At 37.6% G+C, this 21,840-nt stretch overlaps 1 protein-coding gene across 1 annotated transcript in view; it reads right to left on the bottom strand.

Moving 5' to 3' along the window:
- STK26 (serine/threonine kinase 26) overlaps nt 1–21,530 on the bottom strand; it is a 54,281-nt gene extending 32,751 nt beyond the window's left edge. Inside the window, exons 1-2 of the mRNA XM_081278338.1 lie at nt 21,367–21,530; nt 21,116–21,266 (exon numbers count right to left, since the gene is read on the bottom strand). Coding sequence (XP_081134464.1) covers nt 21,116–21,157 — 42 coding nt within the window. The 5' untranslated portion in view covers nt 21,158–21,266; nt 21,367–21,530. The remainder of the gene's footprint in view (nt 1–21,115; nt 21,267–21,366) is intronic.
- Nucleotides 21,531–21,840: the final 310 nt, after the last annotated feature.

The following is a 21,840-nucleotide window of genomic DNA, read 5'->3' as shown; positions in this document are numbered from 1 at the left end:
AGCAAGATGAAAATACAGAAAGAATGAGAAGAAATTTAATCAGACCTTCCCTCATATTAGAAATCCCCAAGCAAGAACCCAAGTCATAACAGGCAGCACTTTTATTAACTTCATTTTCCACATATGGAGGTCTTATCTCCCTGTTGTTTTAATTTAATTTAGAAATATCAGATTATTTTGTTCAGCTAGGTAAATCATCCTTGGATCTCAGACCTCTTAAGTGAAAGGAAATAACAAATTTTGTCTTTTCAACCAACTCCAGGATCTGAAATTTCCTTAAACCTTTAATTATATCCATGGGGAAGGGAAAGGAAATGTCCTGCAAACAATCACATTTTTCTCTCAATAAACCGAAACTCAAGGCTATCATCACAATAAATGCTGGATGCAAATTCCATCACATCATTTAGCTCATTTCTCTCTAACCTTACAGCCATTCCAAAGGAAAAAGGAGGTCTGGTTTCACATAAGTATTACAGAGGTAAATAGAGCAGAGAGGTCAGGCAAAATTGGCTTAATTTTGCTTATCCCGGAAATTGCAAGAAATCAGCGATTAAATGTCAGCTTCACCATCTGTATAATGAGGGAGAGAGGTGGACTCATGATCTCTAAATCGCTTCCTGTTCTGATGCTGTGTGAATCTGTGAAGTATTAGGAGGCAGGTTCCTTTGTTCTTCTCCCTTTATCACTTGCTTCACCAAACCTAGTTTATATATAAACATATAATGTACTTTTTTTGTACTGGGGATTGAACTCAGGGGTGTTTTACCACTGAGTGAACCCCCCAGCTCTTTTTATTTTGAGATAGAGCCTTGCTAAATTGCCAAGGCTGGCCTTGAGCTTGTAGGCATCCTGTCTTGACCTCTAAAGTCACCGAGATTATAGGTATACACCACCACACCCAGCCTTGTTTTGAAATATAAAGTAAGGGATGAACTGGCATTGGCTCCATAGTCAATTCTACAGCAGTACACAATGGCTAAAAGGAAAAGTTTATAATACCCTGCAGTTCCAGTTAGAAAATCAGAATCACTAGCACGCTGCATTCAAGTCTCAATTCTGATATAGTAATGAAGCAGGTTTAGAAGCCAAGGCAGGATAAAGAGCTGTACAATGCAGGAGTCAACTCTTCAGACTAATCTCTGCCCCTCACTCTGTCCTATTATATATGAGTGACTATCCCCAAGGAAGTCAAAAGGAGCTAAGAACTCAAAAAATACAGGACATAAGTTTTTATTAGTCTTCTTGTCCTTAATCATTAAGTAAATTCATTCAGAAAGTAAAGTATTCACAAGGTAACAGTTATATTTAATCATAAATAGAACTTCAACATCTAACAAAACAAAGTGTCTAAAGGGAAAATTCCAGGGCTATCTTAACCATATCTCAAGCCCAATGCTTCAGTAGGTAGTAGCTTAGACACACAAAGTTAAATGCAATACTTCATTGGGGAATGACTCTACTTTTTTATTTTTGAATCTTTTATTCTCACCAGTTTCTCAATCTACCATATCCTCCATCTATATCTATAATATCTCCTCCATCTCTGAATGTCCCAGTATCTTTAATTAAAACAACAAAACCAAACTTTCTTTTTTTTATTGGATGTTCACAACATTACAAAGCTCTTGACAAATCATATTTCATACATTAGAATCAAGTGGGTTATGAACTCCCATTTTTACCCCAAATACAGATTGCAGAATCACATCGGTTACACATCACATTTTTACATACTGCCATATTAGTGACTGTTGTATTCTGCTACCTTTCCTATCCTCTACTATCCCCCCTCCCCTCCCCTCCCCTCCCATCTTCTCTCTCTACCCCATCTACTGTAATTCATTTCCCTCCATGTTTGTTATCCCATTCCCCTCATAACCTCTTATATGTAATTTTGTATAACAATGAGGGTCTCCCTCCATTTCCATGTGATTTCCCTTTTTTTCTCCCTTTCCCTCCCGCCTCATGTCTCTGTTTAATGTTAATCTTTTCTTCCTGCTCTTTCTCCCTGTTCTGTTCTTAGTTGCTCTCATTATATCAAAGAAGACATTTGGTATTTGTTTTTTAGGGATTGGCTAGCTTCACTAAGCATAATCTGCTCTAGTGCCCAAAACCAAACTTTCTAATCCCCCCTGGAATCTATTGCTTCATCCTCTGCCCTCTCAAAACCCTTTAGTCGTGCCTCCTCTAAAGCACACATTTATTATGTTTGCAATCTCTTTCATCGCCATGACTTTTCTATCTTCAACAGTAAGATCATTAGGGATATGGCTGTCTGTTTCACTCAGTGCCAGGTACCCTCATGGTACCCAGTACATTACTTTACACACTGTGGCCCTTGGATGCTTGTGGAGTGTTTACCTGGAAGACTACCTAAGATGAAATCTTTGGCATGAGAATATACTTTTATTTACAGTTTGATCTCTCACTTTTGGTACAAGAAATTATATTCAGTAAGCTAAAGGATGTTAAAATAGGTATGAAATTTTAAGCTGATCCCTATCCTCACATGTGATTAAAATAATAAAAGCTTTCTAAACACCTGGAGAAGTTTTTTTCTTTCAACTGGAGAGTTCATTAGGTTGCAAAACAGCAGTTCTTAAAATAATATGAAGGTCTGCACAAACAAAAGATGGTAGTAGCCATAAGCAGGCACAGGGTACATATCTCCAGCATATGCAAATATAATTCTGAAAACACATCTACAATCACAATTAACCAGGGCACATGACTACTGCATGTCCTGGAGCCATCTTGGATTTCATATTCTAATGTAAAGATTAGAGGTCTCCAAGAGCCACAATTTGCATTATTACTCTGCTGTACGTGTCTTTTAATTTAGCTGGGCTAAACCCATGTAGAAATATACAATTCAACCTGGGGTCTGATTTAACCATGAATATTAGTGTTAAAATTAGAGGGATTATTACTGACTAGACAGGATGTTACATAAATATGGTCTGGGATTGATAATAAGCCCTAACTATAAAATATTCATTCAGAAAAGGAGAAAAGGCCATATGATGAAAGGAAGACAAAGGTTCTGTTAATATATAAATGATAAAAAAGCTATGCTAATTTATTCAGGCTATTATTTAATCAAACCCGCACAGGGCACTTAAAAGTGATGGACAACGAGAGCCCCATTTATGCTACCCATATTAGCGGGAAAATAAAAGGATGTCATTCTAGTACCTTTGGTTAGAATAATAAGCACCTTTGGTTAGACTCTAAGGCAGCAGCCCGTTATAGCAAATATCGAACTATCATGGGTAATGTTATGGTGAATCTTTAGCACACTTATTAAAATGCATTGGATTAAAACAAAATTGATTTGCTCACTGCCTATCTTCCTTCTAGATGCAGAACTCCAATTAAAATCAATAGGTTTGAAGCTGGTAAGCACAGCACTAAATTATTAACACCATGAGTTCTTTTAGAAAATTAACACTGATTGAAAAAGTGGAATTTTACATAGACTTACCTTTTCATTCTTAATGAGAAAGTGGCTGCAGAATAATTTCCTTCCAACATTTTCCTCCTTAATCAAATCTATGCTCTGAATGAATTTAATCAAATAGTATTTGCAATAGTTACCCAACGGAATCTTGAGACTAAGGAAAATTATCTCTTGGGTCCTGCTGGCTTTAACATTCTATGATCACAAGAAAATGATACTGATGGCACGAGGGCATCAATAGCAATATGATTTTAATCTTGGCAAGCACTAAGAATGGAGCTGAGGGGAGATTATAGTGTACTTTAGAAGAAAGCTCTCTTTTAAGTTCAACAATCCACTTTTTCATTTCCTCAAAGTGAAAAATATCATCAGAGTGTTTGATTATGTATGTATATCTGTGTCTAGGGCTTAAAGAATGCTTATTGTTATTTTTATAGCCTTCTTTAAAAGATTTAGAATAGCAATAACAAAAAAGAATACACTCTAAAACCATGTATTCTTGGTACAGGTATGTGAAACCTGCTGACCTAACCAAAGAAGACCACTACAAATGAGCATAAAGATTAGCTCTGTACTGAGCACCCGACACACACCACTTATATGAGAAAGTAGCTTACATTAACAAGACAGGCTGGCTGGAAGATGATGATTTTATTATTATTTTGTTTGCACAGAGAACACCATTCATTTTTTATAAAGCACTAAATATTGTCCTATTTTCATTTTACCAAAGAATTGCAGCTTAGAAACGCATCTACATTTTACTGTGAATTAATCTCCTCTGAAAGTCCCCCAAAATTTTCTGAACTGAAAAATTTTCAACTTATCTCCATCCTGCCCCACACCCCACTGTCCTCCTCAATAGCAATTAGAATATGCTAATCTCTATAGGTACAGATTCATCAGTATTTACACCCATTGATCTATGTTGATACTGCTGAAATCTGTAACAATTTAAATGTTTGATAGAATATTGCTGGAATCTGTTTGTAACAATTTAAATGTTTGATAAATTAAATGTCCAAACAAAAGGGGAAATTGTTACTGAATTATGACATATCTGCTAACATAAGTAGAATCTTCTAATTTTTTAACAAATATCACTATTAACATAAAGCTATTTCCATGTTTTCTACACAAACATGGCAAAGTGAATACAATCCATTTATTAGGTGGCATTTATAATCCTTGTGTATTTAGCAATCAATTTAACAAAGCTTTGATTCTTCAATTAGTATCAGTATCCAGTACTAAATTTGCATAAATGTACAAAATATGATGTTTCTTTTTTTTAAAAAAAGGCTATGTGGTCTATTTAGGAACTTTAAAGTGCATCATGATTTTAGAACTGGACATGACCATTATAAAACACTTGACTTTTTTGATTTGATGATGAGTGATTTCTAGTTGTGGCTGGGGTAGGGAGAGCAATGACAAGTAACCTCAGGATAGAGACAAATGACAAAGTTCCTTAATTAGTTCTTGACTTGCCATCACCAAAATAAGCTTGATGAGCAATTCAAAGGAATTAAAATGCTTGGAGCAATGTCTACCCAAAAAGATCTGTGATCTACAACTTGAGCTGACTTGTACCCTATCATTTTCCAGTTGTACCCAGAGAGAAAGTACCATTCACGAAACAAATCCTCACTGCTTGCCCCATAAGGACTTAAAAAGCACTTTGAAAAATACAACCTGAAGAAGTCCCTTTGTCCTTTCTTGCCTCAGCTAATTTTTCCCTCTCTTTCTTTCCTTTCATCACACCTAGTCTTAGAATCAGCTCAGCCACTCAGGGATGCCTTTTCTGACCATCTCTGCAGCCAAGCTTGACTCATCTTTCCTGAGTTTCTGCTCAGGCTGCTAAGAAGCCACTGACAGCTCTCAGCAGATGAGTGAAAAAATAAATGCTGTGTTTCAGGTAATTCCATCATGTCTGCAGGCAGCCTTGACTGTACTTAGTGATAAAGGCCAGAATAGCATGATAAAAGAAGGGACGATGCCTGACACTTTCTGGGGGAAATTGCTGATAGAACTTCATGATTAACTAAACATGGAGAGAAAGGAAATCAGCAGCAAGTTCCAAATAAATGCCTGCTGGGCTTCTCTTCCCTTGATAATTTTGTGATTCACCAATACAGTTTTATGGCCTGGTACCTCCCCCCACTAAATCAAATAGTTAAGTGGCATTTGGTAGAGCCTGATTATTTCATGTGCTATGATCTAATAATTTTAATGCATTTTTGATTAAGTATTATTCTCCTTACTGATGACAAGGTACCTGAGATGTTAATTGTAGGGTGAAGACACTTACTCAGTACAAGAAGGAAACAAATGTGATTATATCTGACACTTAACACTCGCTATTCACTTTCCTTCTCTAATAGATACGGCTGTTTAATTTAAAATACTGATAAAAGCAATTAATGCCCTCTCCTTCCCCCCTTAAATTCCTTTATAAAATTCGTCCACTTTTATTTTCTTTTTCTAGAAACTGAGAAAAATATTAAAATGTATCTTTATACAAACACATTTATCATTCATTATCATTACCAACACAACTTGCCATATAATTCAATGGTTAAAATTTATCTTTAAAAAATAGACAAAAATACATCTCCAAATTTACTATAATCTGAGGTCTTTCCTTGAATTCAGCATTACACTACTGGGACCAATATGCAAGTTAGTTGCATTAGTAAACAGAAAAACTTATCTATTTTCATACAATATCCCCAGCCTCAGTGAAAATACCATAAAAGCCCTCCTTTCTTTAGAATAGCAATTCTCAGTGGTGTTCAAGGTTCTAATGTCAGGAAACTTTTCTGTATAGGGCCAAATAATAAATATTTTAGGCTTTGTGGGTCAGGTATACTCTATAGTCTCTGAGTATCCCATCTTCTTCTTCTTAGCAATTCTTGAAAAGTGTTAAAAAAATATTTTTAGCTTGCAGGCCACCTACAAAACAGGCTACAGACAGAATTCTGCCCTTGGCTGTAGTTTACCAACTGTCACCCTAAGGAATCCACTGGATGTAATAAATTAACTGCTCTGTAGTGCATCTAGAATTGGTCTTAGTTATGTGTCCTTCTTGAGAGAATTGAGAAAAGAATAATTCAAATCATGTTCCCTGTTTTATGGTTCAGAGAAGAATTCTGATTGAGAAAGTCTGAGTTAGATTAACAATGCTCCAAACACACTACTGAAAGAAGGGGAATGATTATTATTTTCAAACACATAGAAATTCAAAAATATTTCCAAGGGAGAGCTTAAAAATATAAAATTTCAAACAACTTTTCTTCTGAAACACAAGGCAAACATTATAGCCTTAATATATCTTAGTAGAAAATTAATTACACAGAGTCAAAAAATAATTACACATTAATTGCCTCAGTAGAAACTGAATTACAGCTAATTCAAAATTTGCCTGGAATGAGTACCAAATCCCATTGATATATAAACAAGTAAGTGTTACTTTTTAATTTTTTACAAATAATAATCTAGTCTTAATTCCTAAGCAGGATCCCCCAGAATTCAAAGTTTAAGGGTTTTCTATTCAATCTCCTCATTTCACATTTGAGGAGATGCTTGCAGGCATTATTTCAAAGAATATACTGCATTCTTCATCCTAGCAGGTAGGAGGAAATGATTTCATATCATACTGGGGATAACAATTAAATATTCTGGCTTGGAAAACATCTGATCATATTAAGTAAGAATATTCTTTCATAATGAATACATCTTCCTTTCAGATAATGGAGGTTTTTGCCCATGGAGTCTAAAATGGCTGGTGGTGTAGTTCAGTGATACAGCATTTGTCCAGCATGCGTAAGGTCCAGAGTTCCCTCCCCAGCACCACAAAATTAATTAATTAATAGAAAGTCTCAACCTGTGCCTTACCTTTCAACCAGGATCATCCCTTACACTACAACTTCATAACACACTCATCAAAAAATACACACCAGATTAATCAAATTAAAATGCATCCATTTAAACAGATTGACCCCAAACCCAGGCAGGTTAAGCAGACAATGGGAGAGAGTTGTTTCTGCCTTACAACTTGAAGAAGCTGTAACCCCTGGACAGAAAGAAGTGGGTTTTGTTTTGCTTTCTTTTTTTCAAAGTAAGATGACATTTATACCTTTCAAACCACCAGAAAGTTAATGTAACAGAAACAATATTTAGCATTCATAAGTATTCTTAGAAATAAAAGTGAATTGTACTGCCACTACCTAAAACTCTTTTCTCAGCCAAAGCAGAAATCAAATGGTGCTAAAAAGTCATTAGGCAAACTTATTTTCAAGTAAATCTGAGATGCTACACAGCCTTGAAATGCTCCAAAGAACTATTTTAATCATTCCCTGAGGGGGACCTTTAATGCCAGAATCTACTAGAAAAGTAACAATGATATTAAATCCAGTCATTTGACAGTGAGTCTCCTCTTTTGCCTTCCCTCCCCCCCAAAAATAGCAGTCCAAATTAACCAAATAAAACCTGTGATATTCTGACATTTTCCCTTGTTAATGAAAAGGACTTCTTTACCTTCTAAAGGGGGGAAAAAAGGCCACCCAAAATGACTCCAGTGTCTAGAAACAATTTATTGGGACAATATACATGCCATCAAAATTGCACATCTTAAACAGAAAAGCAGTTGAAATCACTCTCCCCATGTCATCAGCTCTTCCCCTGATCTTCCCCAAGCTTCCTCCCAACCAAAAAGACACTTAACAAGACATTTTCTTGCCATAACCAATTAATTATGTAAATGTAACTTTCATTACAGAAGTCATAAGCAACAAGAAAGAAATGAATTACTATTACCTCCCCAATTTCCTTTTCTGTTAGCCTTTTCTCCTCTCTGCAGAAAGTAGAAAAATTTCCCATTCTAAAAAATATAGAAAGAATTCTCAATCTTTAAAGCAAAAGACTACTTTTCCCTTTCCTTGGAAATACTGTCTTTCTGTTCTTCCAGACTTCAACACCTCTTTCCTCACCTACATTTTCTGTTTGCTCATGAGGCAGCAGTAATCCTCTGGTATTATGAAATTCTACCTTCCCTAAGCAGGGTTTACACCGCAGCCTCCAAAAACGATGCCCGAACCTCAGCAGATAGACGATCCATAGCAACAGCGGTAATAGTTTTTTTCACTTGCTATTACCAGAAATCACAGTCCAAAAAGACGACCATGGAGGTGTCACCTATGCTAAAACCTCAAAATTGATTCATTATTTAACTAGTTGAATCCCACGTTTTTCATTGTATGTGCCCTTTGGGAAGCTTGTGACAGAGGAAAAAAGATCTTTCAGTGACAGTCACCATTTTTCATAAAGAGATAAATAGTTTTTTAAAAAAGCAGCTCTCTGGGTACAAGATTTTGTTTGTCACTGAAACAGATTCCAATGCCTGGTCTCCTCTATAGTGTGAAGTACCTATAACAAATTTAGCTTCAAAATAAGTACTCAGACAATGACGACAAGTTTTTGTTAAGTAGAAGTCATTTGTATACTGCCCAATAGCTCTGATTTTACTAACAGGTGAACAGATTTACATTTATCAAAGGCAGTTCCTTTGATGCAATGATTCTCTGTAAGACTATTCTATGGGAGAAATTAAGCAGAGAATTGGAAATCTTGATAAATGTAATCCTACATAATGTTCAATTCTAATTCACTAAAACTGCTTAACAGTGGTATTGAATTTCATTAAAAGTCATTTCTCATGATCTGTACCCTGTATGGAACAGACTGCTGTGAGTTTAATTTCTTCAAGAATAATAGGGGATTAAATATCAAAGGCAGAAAGAACCAGCCATGGTAAAAGTGCAACATGTGTCACAACATAAGTACAACATGTAAAATCCTGATAATCTCATTATGCATAGGTACATACACACATTTACTTTAGAGTACATATTTTAAATGAGATAAGAATTCTACACATTTACTCTGTTTTTCATATAATAAAAATATTTAGGGCTGGGGTTATGGCTCAGTGGTAGAGCATTCGCCTTGCATGTATGAGGCACTGGGTTCGATTCTCAGCACCACATGAAAATAAAGTTCATCAACAACTAAAAAAATTTTTTTAAATATTTAGCAACCTCATGAATATCAGCATTTCCTGACTACATAGTTTTTACATAAATTTTACTTCTTTTATATGCAGATGTTTTTATTTGTTCTTTTTAGATATACATGACAGTAGACCTGTATTCTGACATATTATACATACATGAAGTATAACTTATTCTAACGAGGATTCCATTCTTATGGTTATACATGATGTGGACTTTCACATGGTATATTCATATATGAACATAGGAAAGTTATGTCCGATTCATTCTGATATCTTTCCTATTTCCATCCTCCCTCTCTTCCCTTCATTCCCCTTTGATTATCCAATGAACTTCTATTCTTCCCCCACCCCTTGTTGTATGTTAGCACCCATATATGCAGATCTTAAATGACACTGTCGTAGTTTTCTACTTCTTGAACTTAGTAACCATCTTATCTTTTACACATTTCTCTACTTTTTAAAAATAATTATATCTGGGGCTGGGTTGTGGCTCAGTGGTAGAGCACTTGCCTAGCGTATGTGAGGCCCTGGGTTCAAACCTCAGCACCACATAAAAGAATAAAATAAAGCTATAAAAAGTAGTTATATCTACAATTGGTACAACTGATTAAAAACTCAACTGGCCAATATTGAGCCTTAGTTTATTTTTAATAAAATGTTTTCAAATTGCAAAATATACTTCATGTGGGACACTTATTATATGTGTATAAATACAAACATCTGTCCATTCATTCATCTATCATTTTCACCAACAAAAACCTAATTTACCATTTATTTACAAGAATAAGTATCCTGGAAGAGATAACTACGTGAGAAGTGGGAAATATAAAAATTTCTTTTAAAACAATTTTTTTAGATGTTGATGGACCTTTATTTATGCATGGTGCTGAGAATTGAACACACATGATAGGCAAACGCTCTACCACTGAGCCACAACCCCAGCCCAAGGTAAAAACTTCTTAATTTTCACACCCAAACAAATTGTATTCCCTAAAAGGGAAATAGGTCTCTTAGTAATTCTATGGATTTATTCTAACAATAATTAAATATGACTTCAAGTAGTTTTAAGAAGACATTTCTATACATGCTATTGAACATCCACATAGGTGGAAAATCTTTGATTCTAAAGGATGGATTTATTTACGTTGGCTGTCTGTTCATTTTAGAAATTGAAAAGCAAGCTAGGTACAAGGCTGGTGAATGAGGTGGGTAATCACATTTGCTCACACTGTTTGGTGTTGGCAAACTCATTCGATATTTGCTTCTTGTATTTTCAATTCTCATCATATGTTTGAACTAAATTCTGAGATTTCCTACATGGTACCTGCTGGAAAGTGCTAATATATTAATCTGACAGGTATAAGGAATATTTCAGGGAGCAGAAGAGGGCATTTAGAAAGTGGTTTGATATTTCCTTAATGACTCAGAATTAACTTCCTCTTCCTTCCAGGAATTTACACATGCAATCAAAAGTTGGCTTTGGAATGTCATGATTGTGACAATCATAACAGCCCAGAGATATTAAGTTCAGTTTGTTTGATTGTTGAGAGAGGTAGAGTTCGGAAGGGGTGGTAATGGAGGGAAGGAAAAGTATTCTGAATAATAAAAACTGGTGAGATGTGTCAAAATTGGAAAAGGTCTTAAAAATCTCCATTGTCACTTTTGGCATTTAAGATACTGACATTTTACTTCATTTTAGCCAAGTTGCATTTTGGAAGCTGTAAACATACAGATTTCAAGTACAGTAACAACTCCACAAAATATTTATTTCTAAGAACTGATCATCTAAGAAGCTTATCCAGATAAACTAAAAATATATATAACAAAATTTAAGATATTAAATCAATAAATAAAAAACTGAAGTACTTTACTTATAGCACACATGGGTCAATGACAAATAAGAAGAATGGGCATCTGCTGCCTAAATTACAAACCTACTTCAACCGAGGAAAATACAAGTCATGGGTGACAGTGAAATTTTGGAAACTGTAGAAACTGACACAAAGTTGTATTCAGCTTCTTGGAAGGATAATTGGAAATCTTGTTATTTTCATCGCTCATAATTTCATCTAACTAGGTATATTCATGCAGGATTCTCCTATCTCCCTCCATCTTCTCTCCTGAATAAATTAATAATTGCTTCTGCTTGGTTGTGTGACCAGCACTTCAAATTCAGTATTTCTAAAACTAAACCCATTTTCTTCCAAGCTCAGCCATGTCTTTAACTCTTGAATATCTCATCAGGTTTCTCCTCTTGCCATTCAATTAGCAACCCAAGGTGTCCAAAGTCTTCCTTGAGTGATGCTCAGAGTGGTTCCCAAACCTGCAGAGCAGTTAGGAACTCATTTAAAAATGCACCCCAGACCAACTAAATCATAAACACAGAATGGGCCCCTTCAGGTGGTTCTTATGCAGGCTCAAGTTTGACCATCCTTGCCCTGGATCAAACCCTTATCAATTAAATCTTTCAGCCTTTCTCTATCTCCAACCCAAGCTGCTCGGTTTTTGGAAGCCATATGCAGTCTTCCAAAACAAACAACATTGCTTCCATCATTTCATCACTGTGTTGCTGAAAAACTCCTTATTATCCATTGAAGAATGCATGTCTCAGTCTGGCATTTAAGGCCTTTTACAACCTGGCCAAAACACAGTTTATGCCAATAGGTACCTACTTCAGAACTCTGAATCTTGAGTGTGCCTACTTGCTATGGTTTGGGTGTGAGGTATCCCCTAAAAGCTTATGTGTGAGACAATGAAAGAAGGTTCAGGAGTGAAATGATTGGGTTATTGGAGGCTTAACCCAATCAGTGAATTAATCCCCTGATAGGATTAATTGAGGTGGGAACTGAAGGCCATAGAATGTGACTAGAGAAGGTGGGTCACTGGGGGCATGGCTTTGGGCTATAAATTTTGTATCTGGCAATGGAGTCTCTCTCTGCTTTCTGCTCATCCTGTGAGACACTTCCCTCTGCCACACTCTTCTGCCATAATATTCTGCCTCACCCCTTGCCCTGAGGAATGGAGCCAGCTGTCTATGGTCAGAGACCTCCGAAACTGTGATCCCCTCAAATAAACTGTGCCTCCTCTACAGTTGTTCTTGGCAAGTCTTTTAGTCACAGCAGTGTAAAAGCTGCCTAAAACATTATTTGTGTCTTTTCTCCCATTGGTCTCCCATTCTGTTTTAAGGGTTTAATGAAGGTGGCCCTGCCTAGAAGCAATGGAATGCAGTGGCAAAACACAAGTGGCTGGCATAAAGATATTCATTCTGTAAATGATAGCTTCCTTACTTAAGTCCAGTCTTCCTCGGGATGCTTGCATTTACATCAGATTCTATCTCATTTGGGATTCATCATTTTTGCTTTGCATTGTAGGATTGCTAAGAATGTAGGTGTCTAATCATTTCATTAGAGTATAAACTTCTTGAGTGAAAGACTCTTATACCTGTTATATCTTAAAGACAAGCATCAAGTCCTATGTTCTACTCAAAATAAGCCTTCCTAAATTTGCTGCTAATAATCTAGCTTAAATCAAACTCAGTTGTTTCATGAAGACTAAGCATTAAAAACCTTAAGCCTGGGGCTGGGGATGTGGCTCAAGCGGTAGCGCGCTCGCCTGGCATGCGTGCGGCCCGGGTTCGATCCTCAGCACCACATACAAAGATGTTGTGTCCGCCGAAAACTAAAAAATAAATATTAAAAATTCTCTCTCTTTAAAAAAAAAAACCTTAAGCCTGGTTCACTACTGTCCAACTTGGGAAAGTCCAATATATTACCATTTGCTGACAAGCACATAGAAAGGCTCAAATCTAAGTTCAAAGGATTTGAACTAGAGAAGCAAACAGGACCCTAATTAATGAGTTTGTTAACTATTTTTCTCATGGGGTCAGAAGCATTAAAAAGCATACACTGGAAATGCGCTTCTTTTCCTAAGGCTGCCAGACACACTGACTATAGTGTCTTTAAACACAAGAGGTCAAAGTTCTATTTTTTTCACCATTCTTAAGTAGCATGTGTTCATGCTTTACTGATTGGTTTCTTTTGTGCTTTTGCTTAAAGTTAAGGCAGGCAGCAGGAAATTGAGACCAGGGAGTCGAAAAAGTTTCCCAGCTCTAGTGGGCAGCAATAATGATAATGCAGAGGCTTTGGGAAAAAATTTTTGACTTTATGATTTCTATTAGTCCAGCTCCCCCAAATTTTCTTGCACTGATAAGTTTATACCCCACCTCATTATCTTGATTTCCCATCATGCACTGCTGTTATTTATACTATACTGCATCAAATAGTTAAGCCTAGCTTAATGTACATACTGTAAACTGATATGTTCCAAAGCCAATGGTTTAATGGAAAGCTGGGGGGAGCAGGGTTAAAAAAAAACCACTAACAGAGCAACTAAAAAATGTATTTTCAAAGAAAAATCTGGATGATTCTAGATGTCCTTGAAGTATTTCCTCCACCTGCCAAAAATTCACTCCTAGGATTATGTTACCAGGCACTATTGAAACCTGGTAGAGTAATTCACTAGAATACTTAGAAATGTCCTAACACACCTAGTGTGGTATGGATTTCAAAACCAGTAAAACTTCATTAAGTTGATACTGGGAAAGTGTTTCTCAAATTCAAAGCAACTGTTATACTTTGGCTAGACACCCTATTGTAATAATAAACAAACTGAGAAAATCCAATGATGGTTGGTTTGAGCCCAGCTTATTTCAGCCCTTTGTATTTTCCTTTGTATTTTAAATTAATAAGGTTTTACATATTCCACGTCCCCCCCTACCCTGTTTTTCTTTAACAGATGAATGAACAGAAGAGAGAGGGAAAATACCACCAACACACAATCTGTTACAAAGATAGGTTGAAAATTTTTTTTCTAAATATTTTTCATCAGAAACATACAGGAACAAAACACCTTGGATTTCTCAACCACACATTTTTGAAGTTACTTGACCAAAAGGGGGGAACGTGGACACTGAAAAAGCTAATTAGAATATTTTCAGCTCTTTCATCTAAGCTGTCTACAGTTTTCTTTACTCTGAGGCTCAGGAAGTAGGAATGACAATTTTGTTCTAATTTTACCAGACTATCCCAAACTATGCCATACTAATGGCTAATCTGATATTTTGCAAAGTGAATCATTCTAATTCATGATCTTATGATAACTGAGGAAAAAGAAAGGGCATCAGGCTGTTGTCAGGGAATGCTGGAATAAGTCCAGAGAAGGCTAAGGAAAAGTTCTGGGCAGCAGCCTGGAGCTCTAGGTAATATAGAGTAATGTGGAGAAGGTGTGGTGGAGAAAGGCAGGCAGGAATGAGGAGGAGGATAGAATCTGCTCCATGTATAAGTTTTCTGATTTTTTTTAACATATCAAGTGATTTACCTCCATCATATGAAGTTTTGGGGAGGGAAAATAAAGAGAATCATGGATAGAGATGGCAAGCAATATGTTGACAGTCTTAATTTTTAATACAATTTTGAAGGCATTTTCCTGTATGATCACTCTTCCTATTTCATAAGATTGTTGAGAGAAATTAGTTAATATATTTAATAAATATTTGATCTGGTACATATTAATTCAAAGATATGGTCCCTACCATATAACACCTTAGTCTAAAATAGCAGATGAAAAGTGAGATATGTTCTTAAGATGGGGCCAACATTTTAATTACATGTATTTTATTGATATTTGTTTGTTTTAAAGCCAGTTATTTCATGGCATTGCTCCAGAGATATTGCTTTATATGTACCCATGATACAAATTGTTTGGGACTTGTGTAAAAAATGAAAAGGAGTATGTTGCATCATACCTAATAATAGTATTAATTTTTGTTCTCCTAATTCCATTTTCTCACAACAACAAAAGTTAAACCACCACTCTTTCAGAAGACACAACTCAGTCAAAAACTATTATGGAAATGCCTGAAATTCTACTATTAAGTTTCCATTTCTTTAAGGCTTTATTCCTGCTGGAATAGTTCACACACTGAGCCATTAATAAAAACATGTTAATATGAATGAAATTGTGTGATTCTAATGTTACAGTTGGAACAGGAAAATAAAAAAGTTTAAAAATTATGTAAGTTTGTCTCAGCCTCCTGAGTCACTTGGATTACAGGTGTGCACCACAGCACAAGGATAAATGGAATTTCTTGTTGGGAAATACCCAGAACTCAGTTTAGGTCTATAGAGAGGAGCTGAATAACAGAACATTTGGGAGTCAGAGTAGAGGGTTTCGGATACGACTGAGGAAAGTGGGGTTGCTGTGATTGGGGTTCAATAGAAAAATCTGGGTTATCAAAGCAGGAGAGGGCTGAGATAATGACAGTGTTTTCATGTAATTAGCCTAACATTGTTTTGCAGGATGAACTGTCCATATACATCATAACACATTTTTTTAAAGGAAGCCCAAAATACAATCCGCAGATGATAGTTAATTCATCAAAATAACCTCTCATTGAGGCAAAGAAAATGCAGCTTTTATTATTCCCGATTTTGTACATGATTTGCTCAAGGTTACTGAATAAATGAAATAAAAAATAACAGTATCACAATGTTCAATGGTTCTAAATTATTTTCTCTCATTTTCTATGACTCAAGCAAGGGAAGTACATGATGGACCTTATACTCAAGTGCCATTTCTAGACCCTCATTACTGATCAAGTCACATGTCCCACTGTGCCCAATTCCCATTTACTCTCCCCAATAGTCCCTAGCCCCTAGCTTCAAACCTTCCAATTACCCCCATCTCTCTAAGGTTGGCTTTGATTCTTTTTTTCAGCTGGTCTTCTGCTATTATGATTAGAGTATTCAATCCATCTGTATCAACCACTGGACAACTGAGACACTGGTTTGGGTTCAGCAATTCAAGACAAAGCTTGTTACCTCTTTGCACCTCAAACTGCAAATCTAATTAGTCCCTTAGGAAGGTATAAGAGATAAGAACTCCACATGCTAGATTCTGATATCAAAAAGAATTCCTTCTCCAATTTGGTTTTTCTAATGATTGTTAAAGAAAGAACCACCCCCAACCCAGTTACCTCCCCCTCTATCTTAACACGTTGTCTCATTGTTCCATGTTTCTCAAAGATATCCTTCTTTTCTCAAAAACTTCTGTTTCCTGTCTCATGAGGGCCCTCATTTCCATACATTCTCTCTGGTATCATGAACCTCTCCCTCCTTGAAAGCACCCCATCCTTCATTTTCAAGTATGGTACCTGGCATATACTAGATGCAAAGTTAATGTCTGATGAATAGCTAAAGCTCCAGTTCTATATGGCTTAACTACTTATGTGACATATTTACTTTGTTATCCCATTGTTACCTCAAAATTTGTGAGTCTGGAATAGAAATCATTCTACCAGATTAGGCTCTTCCCCATTATATTCTAATTTCTTTCAAATGTACCATAATTCTCCCAGTTTCGCAAAGAATTTGTCTCCTTCTGTAACTAGCTAATTATTAACTCTGCCAAATTTTTTTCTTCACATTACTAAGCATATGGAAGGCAATCTGTCAATGTAAGGCTCACTGCATCTGTATAGCTAGGATTGACCCACTGAAATAGTCTCTTTAAGTCAAACTGCCTTAAATTTCTTAACTCTCCTGTTCATCCATTCATCCAATATTAAGTTTTCTTTTCCTGCATAATAACTTTTTTTCATTGAGTATCCTTTACTCAAAAATGTTTAATGGTTAGTTCAAAGGCTAATAAAATCTTTCCCTAGGAAGGTGCATGGGGGCAGGAAAGATGTGAAATGAGAAGGACATCATTATCCTAGGTAATGACTGCACATATTGTGGGATGCTACATCATGTGCAACCACTGAAATGAAAAGTTGTGCTGCAATTGTGTACCATGAATCAAAATGCATTCTGCTGTCATATATATCTAATTAAAATTAATTAATTAATTAAATCTTTCCCTAGCATTTGAGGACCACCACAATTTGAACTCAATCAACTTTTCCAATCTTATCTCCTATTACTTCTCTAGGGATAGTCTTCATCATGACCCAAATGCTTTTTATCACACTGTCAGTGTGTGTGTGTGTGTGTGTGCGCGCGCGCACACGCGTGCACATGTTTACCCGTGCACATGTACCCTCCCCTATATATCTATCTATATATAATTTTGCTCAGGGTATTTCCAAGTAAGGAAATACCCTTCCCAGTATAGATCTTAACAACACTTTGGAAGCTTTCAACTCTTCCAGTCTGAAACTTCTACTGTACTTACAGTAAGTTCCCAGATTTGGCATTATTTGATTATTTCATATACTAGCTTTAAGAACCCCAAAAGATTTTTAAATCCATAAGGGAAGATCATGTAGTATACTTTACAGAGCCCAGCAGTAGGTTTACCAATGCCAGGCAATGTTTTCTATCCATTAGTTTAAAAAAAAATTCAGTAAAGTGTTCATTAATCCTAAAGTTTTATTACCACTCATTTCCCAAATAACAACCACTGTTAAACTGTACTACCTTGACTATATTTAAAGGTAATCAAAAGCTAATTTAAAATTGTTTAGCAAAAAGTTTAAAAATTATTTAATGAAAGGTATAGCACAAAGCATAAAACAACATTTAGTACTCCAATTCAACATTTAACTTTATTTCCCCACCTAAATTTATGCGAGCTCTAAAAATTAGAGTATTTGTCTTCATAAATGCTAATGCAAGTTCCAAGGGGAAATATCTTAAGCTTTTAAGTGTGATTTATAACTAAAACTTCAAAGAAAAAAACAGGGTTTAAATCATTAAAGAGTAAATGTTTGGGTGGAAAGAAACAGGTTTATTGCTTTATTATTTTTTTAAAGTTATACTTTAAATATTGTTCAAGAGTTCAGCTCCTGGGGTGGAAAATTCCTTTAGTTATACACTAAAGAAGCAAGCACAAATTAACTACAAAAAATTCATACTCAACATTTGTTGTAATAGGGCAAAAATGTTCATTACCACAATATTAAGAAATATCAACAATATGAGTTTGAGTAACTAATTCATAAGGAAGAGTTTGAATTGGACTAAATCCTGGGTTTTCTCTGTTCACTCCAAGTTTCTTTTCTATTTTAAACTAGTGGCAACAGAAATTTCTTTGTTTGAAAGTTAGGAATGCTGAAGTCTTAAGTGATAGAACAGGTAGCTCAGCTTCTACTTCACAGCTCTCCTCAGAGGGAGAAAAACATTGTGGATAAAGCAATTTTGTTTTTATTTCTGGAAAAATCATTTTTCCATCAATCTTCATAATTCTCTAAAATAAACTGTTAAAAAGTTGTAGGCAAGTAGGCTACTTTGCCCTGGTTTGTGGAAATACTATACATTAATTTCAAGAACACATGGGTAACTCAACTTTTCCTCTAAAGGCCTAAAAGTTGCTCCCAATGTTAACAAAATTTCAGGCAAATGTTACCAGTTCATGATATATTTCTACATCTCATCTGCAATACTTTTGCAAAAGAATAGTAAAAGTCTAGGTTCAAGGGTCACACTGCATGCCATCAAATTTATTTTTAGGAGACTGTATGATTCCAACTATGGGAAAAACTTTTTTGTTTCACCAAGTGCTAAAGAATCACATCTAAAAAGAAAATGGAAATAAGTCAAGAATTTGCTATTTTTCATTAAGGTGGGGAGAACGACAAATAGTCTTCTTTGCTGAAAGTTACCACAACTTTTAGAGGGCATAAATTGCAAAGCAAAATTTAAAATATGTGGCTCACATTCTAACCAACCTCAATTAAGATTTAAACATTCAAGAGATAGCCAACTTAGATGATTAAGCAAAGCAGGAAGCAATAAGAAACACTGAACAACAGTTCTTAAACCATATAAATCAAATAAAATCAAGACAAATGAAATAAAGACAAGAAACCATTTTCTCCTCAGCACACAGAGTTGCCCCAAATCACAAATGATGAACGGGAGACAAGGCTGACGCATGCACGCAGGCGCACGCACACAATGGAGAAAGAAGCATGCAGACCCTCAGAGACAAACTTTACATATGTAATATTCTATTCTCCACCCAAAGGAAAGGAGAGCGCGTGGGGGGGGGGGCGCATTACACTTTCTTCCAGATCAGATGGAGCAAAACGACAGTTAGTACTGCAAACTACAATTCTCTTGATACAAAATCAAAGGCACAACTGAATGAATGGGGTGTGGGGCAGGGTGGATGGAGGAAAGGGGGGAAGGGAAAGAGGGGGGAAAATGTCTGAGAAGAAAGTTGGAGGAGGTACTTTGCAAGCTTGAATAGATTAACTTTAATAAAAAGCCCTATTTCCTATTTCACATCCTCCCCTAATTTTTATGAAATATACACGGACTTCCTGGGAAGCAACCCAGACTAGCCTTCAATGCAGCTGAAAGGCCTAGGGCTTCAGACACAGCAGGAGTCCTCAGCTAGATATATGCCCTAACACAGATGGCCCCCTTTGTGGGAAAATGATTTGAAAAATCACTTTTGCCACCGTGTGTAAAATAAGACCAATTGCTAAGGAAAGATGAATTCTGTGCATCAATCCACAGTGCTTTGATCTTCTACTAGAAATATAAGCTATGTACCACTCTGGACTTTTTTTTTCCTTAACTTGAAAAAGTTTGTTTTCTCATTTTCAGAAGATCATGAGGGACTGAGGCTTTAGTGCTTTTTAAGCTTCTGACTTGTTCTTAAATGGGTTGTTTAGGCTACCTAGCAAAAGCGGGTAAAGCGTGAATGCTTTAAAAAGTTAATTAGGATTGACATCAGATAGGCTGAAATGTACTGATTTTAAAACGTAACAGCATAAAAAAAGTCTCTGGATACAACTTTCCTTTAATAAAATGAAAATATAATGGGGGATGGCGATGAGATCTTGAGTAAGAAGTTGGGTCCCATGCAGTGGTCCCGTGTACTGGACAAAAAGCTTCCTTTAATCACATGCAACAATCATCTTATGAGAAAGGCAAGGAGAGGGGGCTGGGAAATGATCACCTCCGTCACTTTGAATAGGACCCTGCATTTCTCACACCACTATGAGCCAGCCCAGGTGGGGGAGGGAGATACAACTTCTCCCTTAAGAAATAACACCGAAAGGGAAAAAGAAGTCACCTCACTCTTCTTTGCTCTGCACACACAGGAAGAGCCCAATTCAGTGCCACCACCACCCCCTGTCTATGCCCCGCCCCAACTTGTGTGTGTGTGTGTTGGGGGGCACGACTCGCGCTTTATCCCACAAGTTCCGAGATACCTCCATCTCTTCCAGATTAAGTTCCCCCACCCCCAATCCTCCATGGTGCCACGCTCAACAAACGCAGGTGTCTCTGGTTCTGGCCTATTTTTATACCCTCCCCCCTCCCCCCCCCAGCAAACCCCGTCTAGTTGCACACCCCAGTCCCTCCCTGATTGCCCAGCGCAGAGCACGACCTAGCCTAGACGCCAGGAAAACACCTCAAGCCCTACTCCAGGGTCACCTGGCCAGAGAGCTGGGCCCTGCCTTCAGGGGAGACGTGGGGCCGCCCCATTGTCGCTGGTGCCTAGTGCGGGGCGCGCACTGGGCCCCCGAGCAGTCACGTGGGAGGGAGGGGAGGCCTGGGCTTCCTCACCTGCATCCCAGGCACTTGGACAGCCACCGGTGAGTGGGCCATGACGGCGACTTCTGCTCCGCACTGCTTCTGCGGTGGTGGCGCCTTGGGTTCAGGCTGGCTCCTCCTACAGGGGTAGCTCGGCGGCCCTCCCAGGCTTTTCGATCGGGGCCTGGAAGGACACAGAGAAGTGGGCTTACTGGGCTCGTGGCTTGTAACCCCGGGCTAGGAGGTGGGCGGTTCGCGGCGCGGCTCCCTGGGACTCAGTCTACCTTTCTGGTGCCCGCCCGCCGCTGTGACCGCCGCCTCCGCTGCTGCTCCTCTTCCTGAATGCAGGGCGCTGTGTGTGGCGGTGGCTGGGACCTGGGCTCGAGTGATGCCGCTCGTCTGCGCCTCGCCGCTTTAGGAAGAGGAGGTGGAGGCGCCCCAGCAACCCGCCCGCTCGCCTGGCCTGGGAGGCGGTTGGGGGCGGTTCCGCAGTTGGCCCTGCCCCCGCCCGGCAGCCGGGCGGTGTCGGGGGAGCTAAAGCTCCAGGCAGCGAAAGGGTTTGGCTGGGGTGGCAGGAGCCTGAGAAGGGGGGGAATCTCCGGGCAAGCGGAGAGTAGGACCCCGAGAACGGGAAACCTGGAACACAACTGGGCCTGGAGAGAGAATGAAAGAGTTTGGGAGACCCTGGGGGTATGAGGGTGCCCCAGACGTGGCCACGTTGCAGGCAGGCTTGCGAGGCTAGGGCACTTGAAGCCTCC

The sequence above is a fragment of the Spermophilus citellus genome (assembly GCF_964194105.1).
Source record: "Spermophilus citellus genome assembly, chromosome: X".
Taxonomy (NCBI): domain Eukaryota; kingdom Metazoa; phylum Chordata; class Mammalia; order Rodentia; family Sciuridae; genus Spermophilus; species Spermophilus citellus.
Note: the sequence above shows the minus strand (reverse complement) of the source record. Positions and strands in the feature narration are given on the sequence as shown.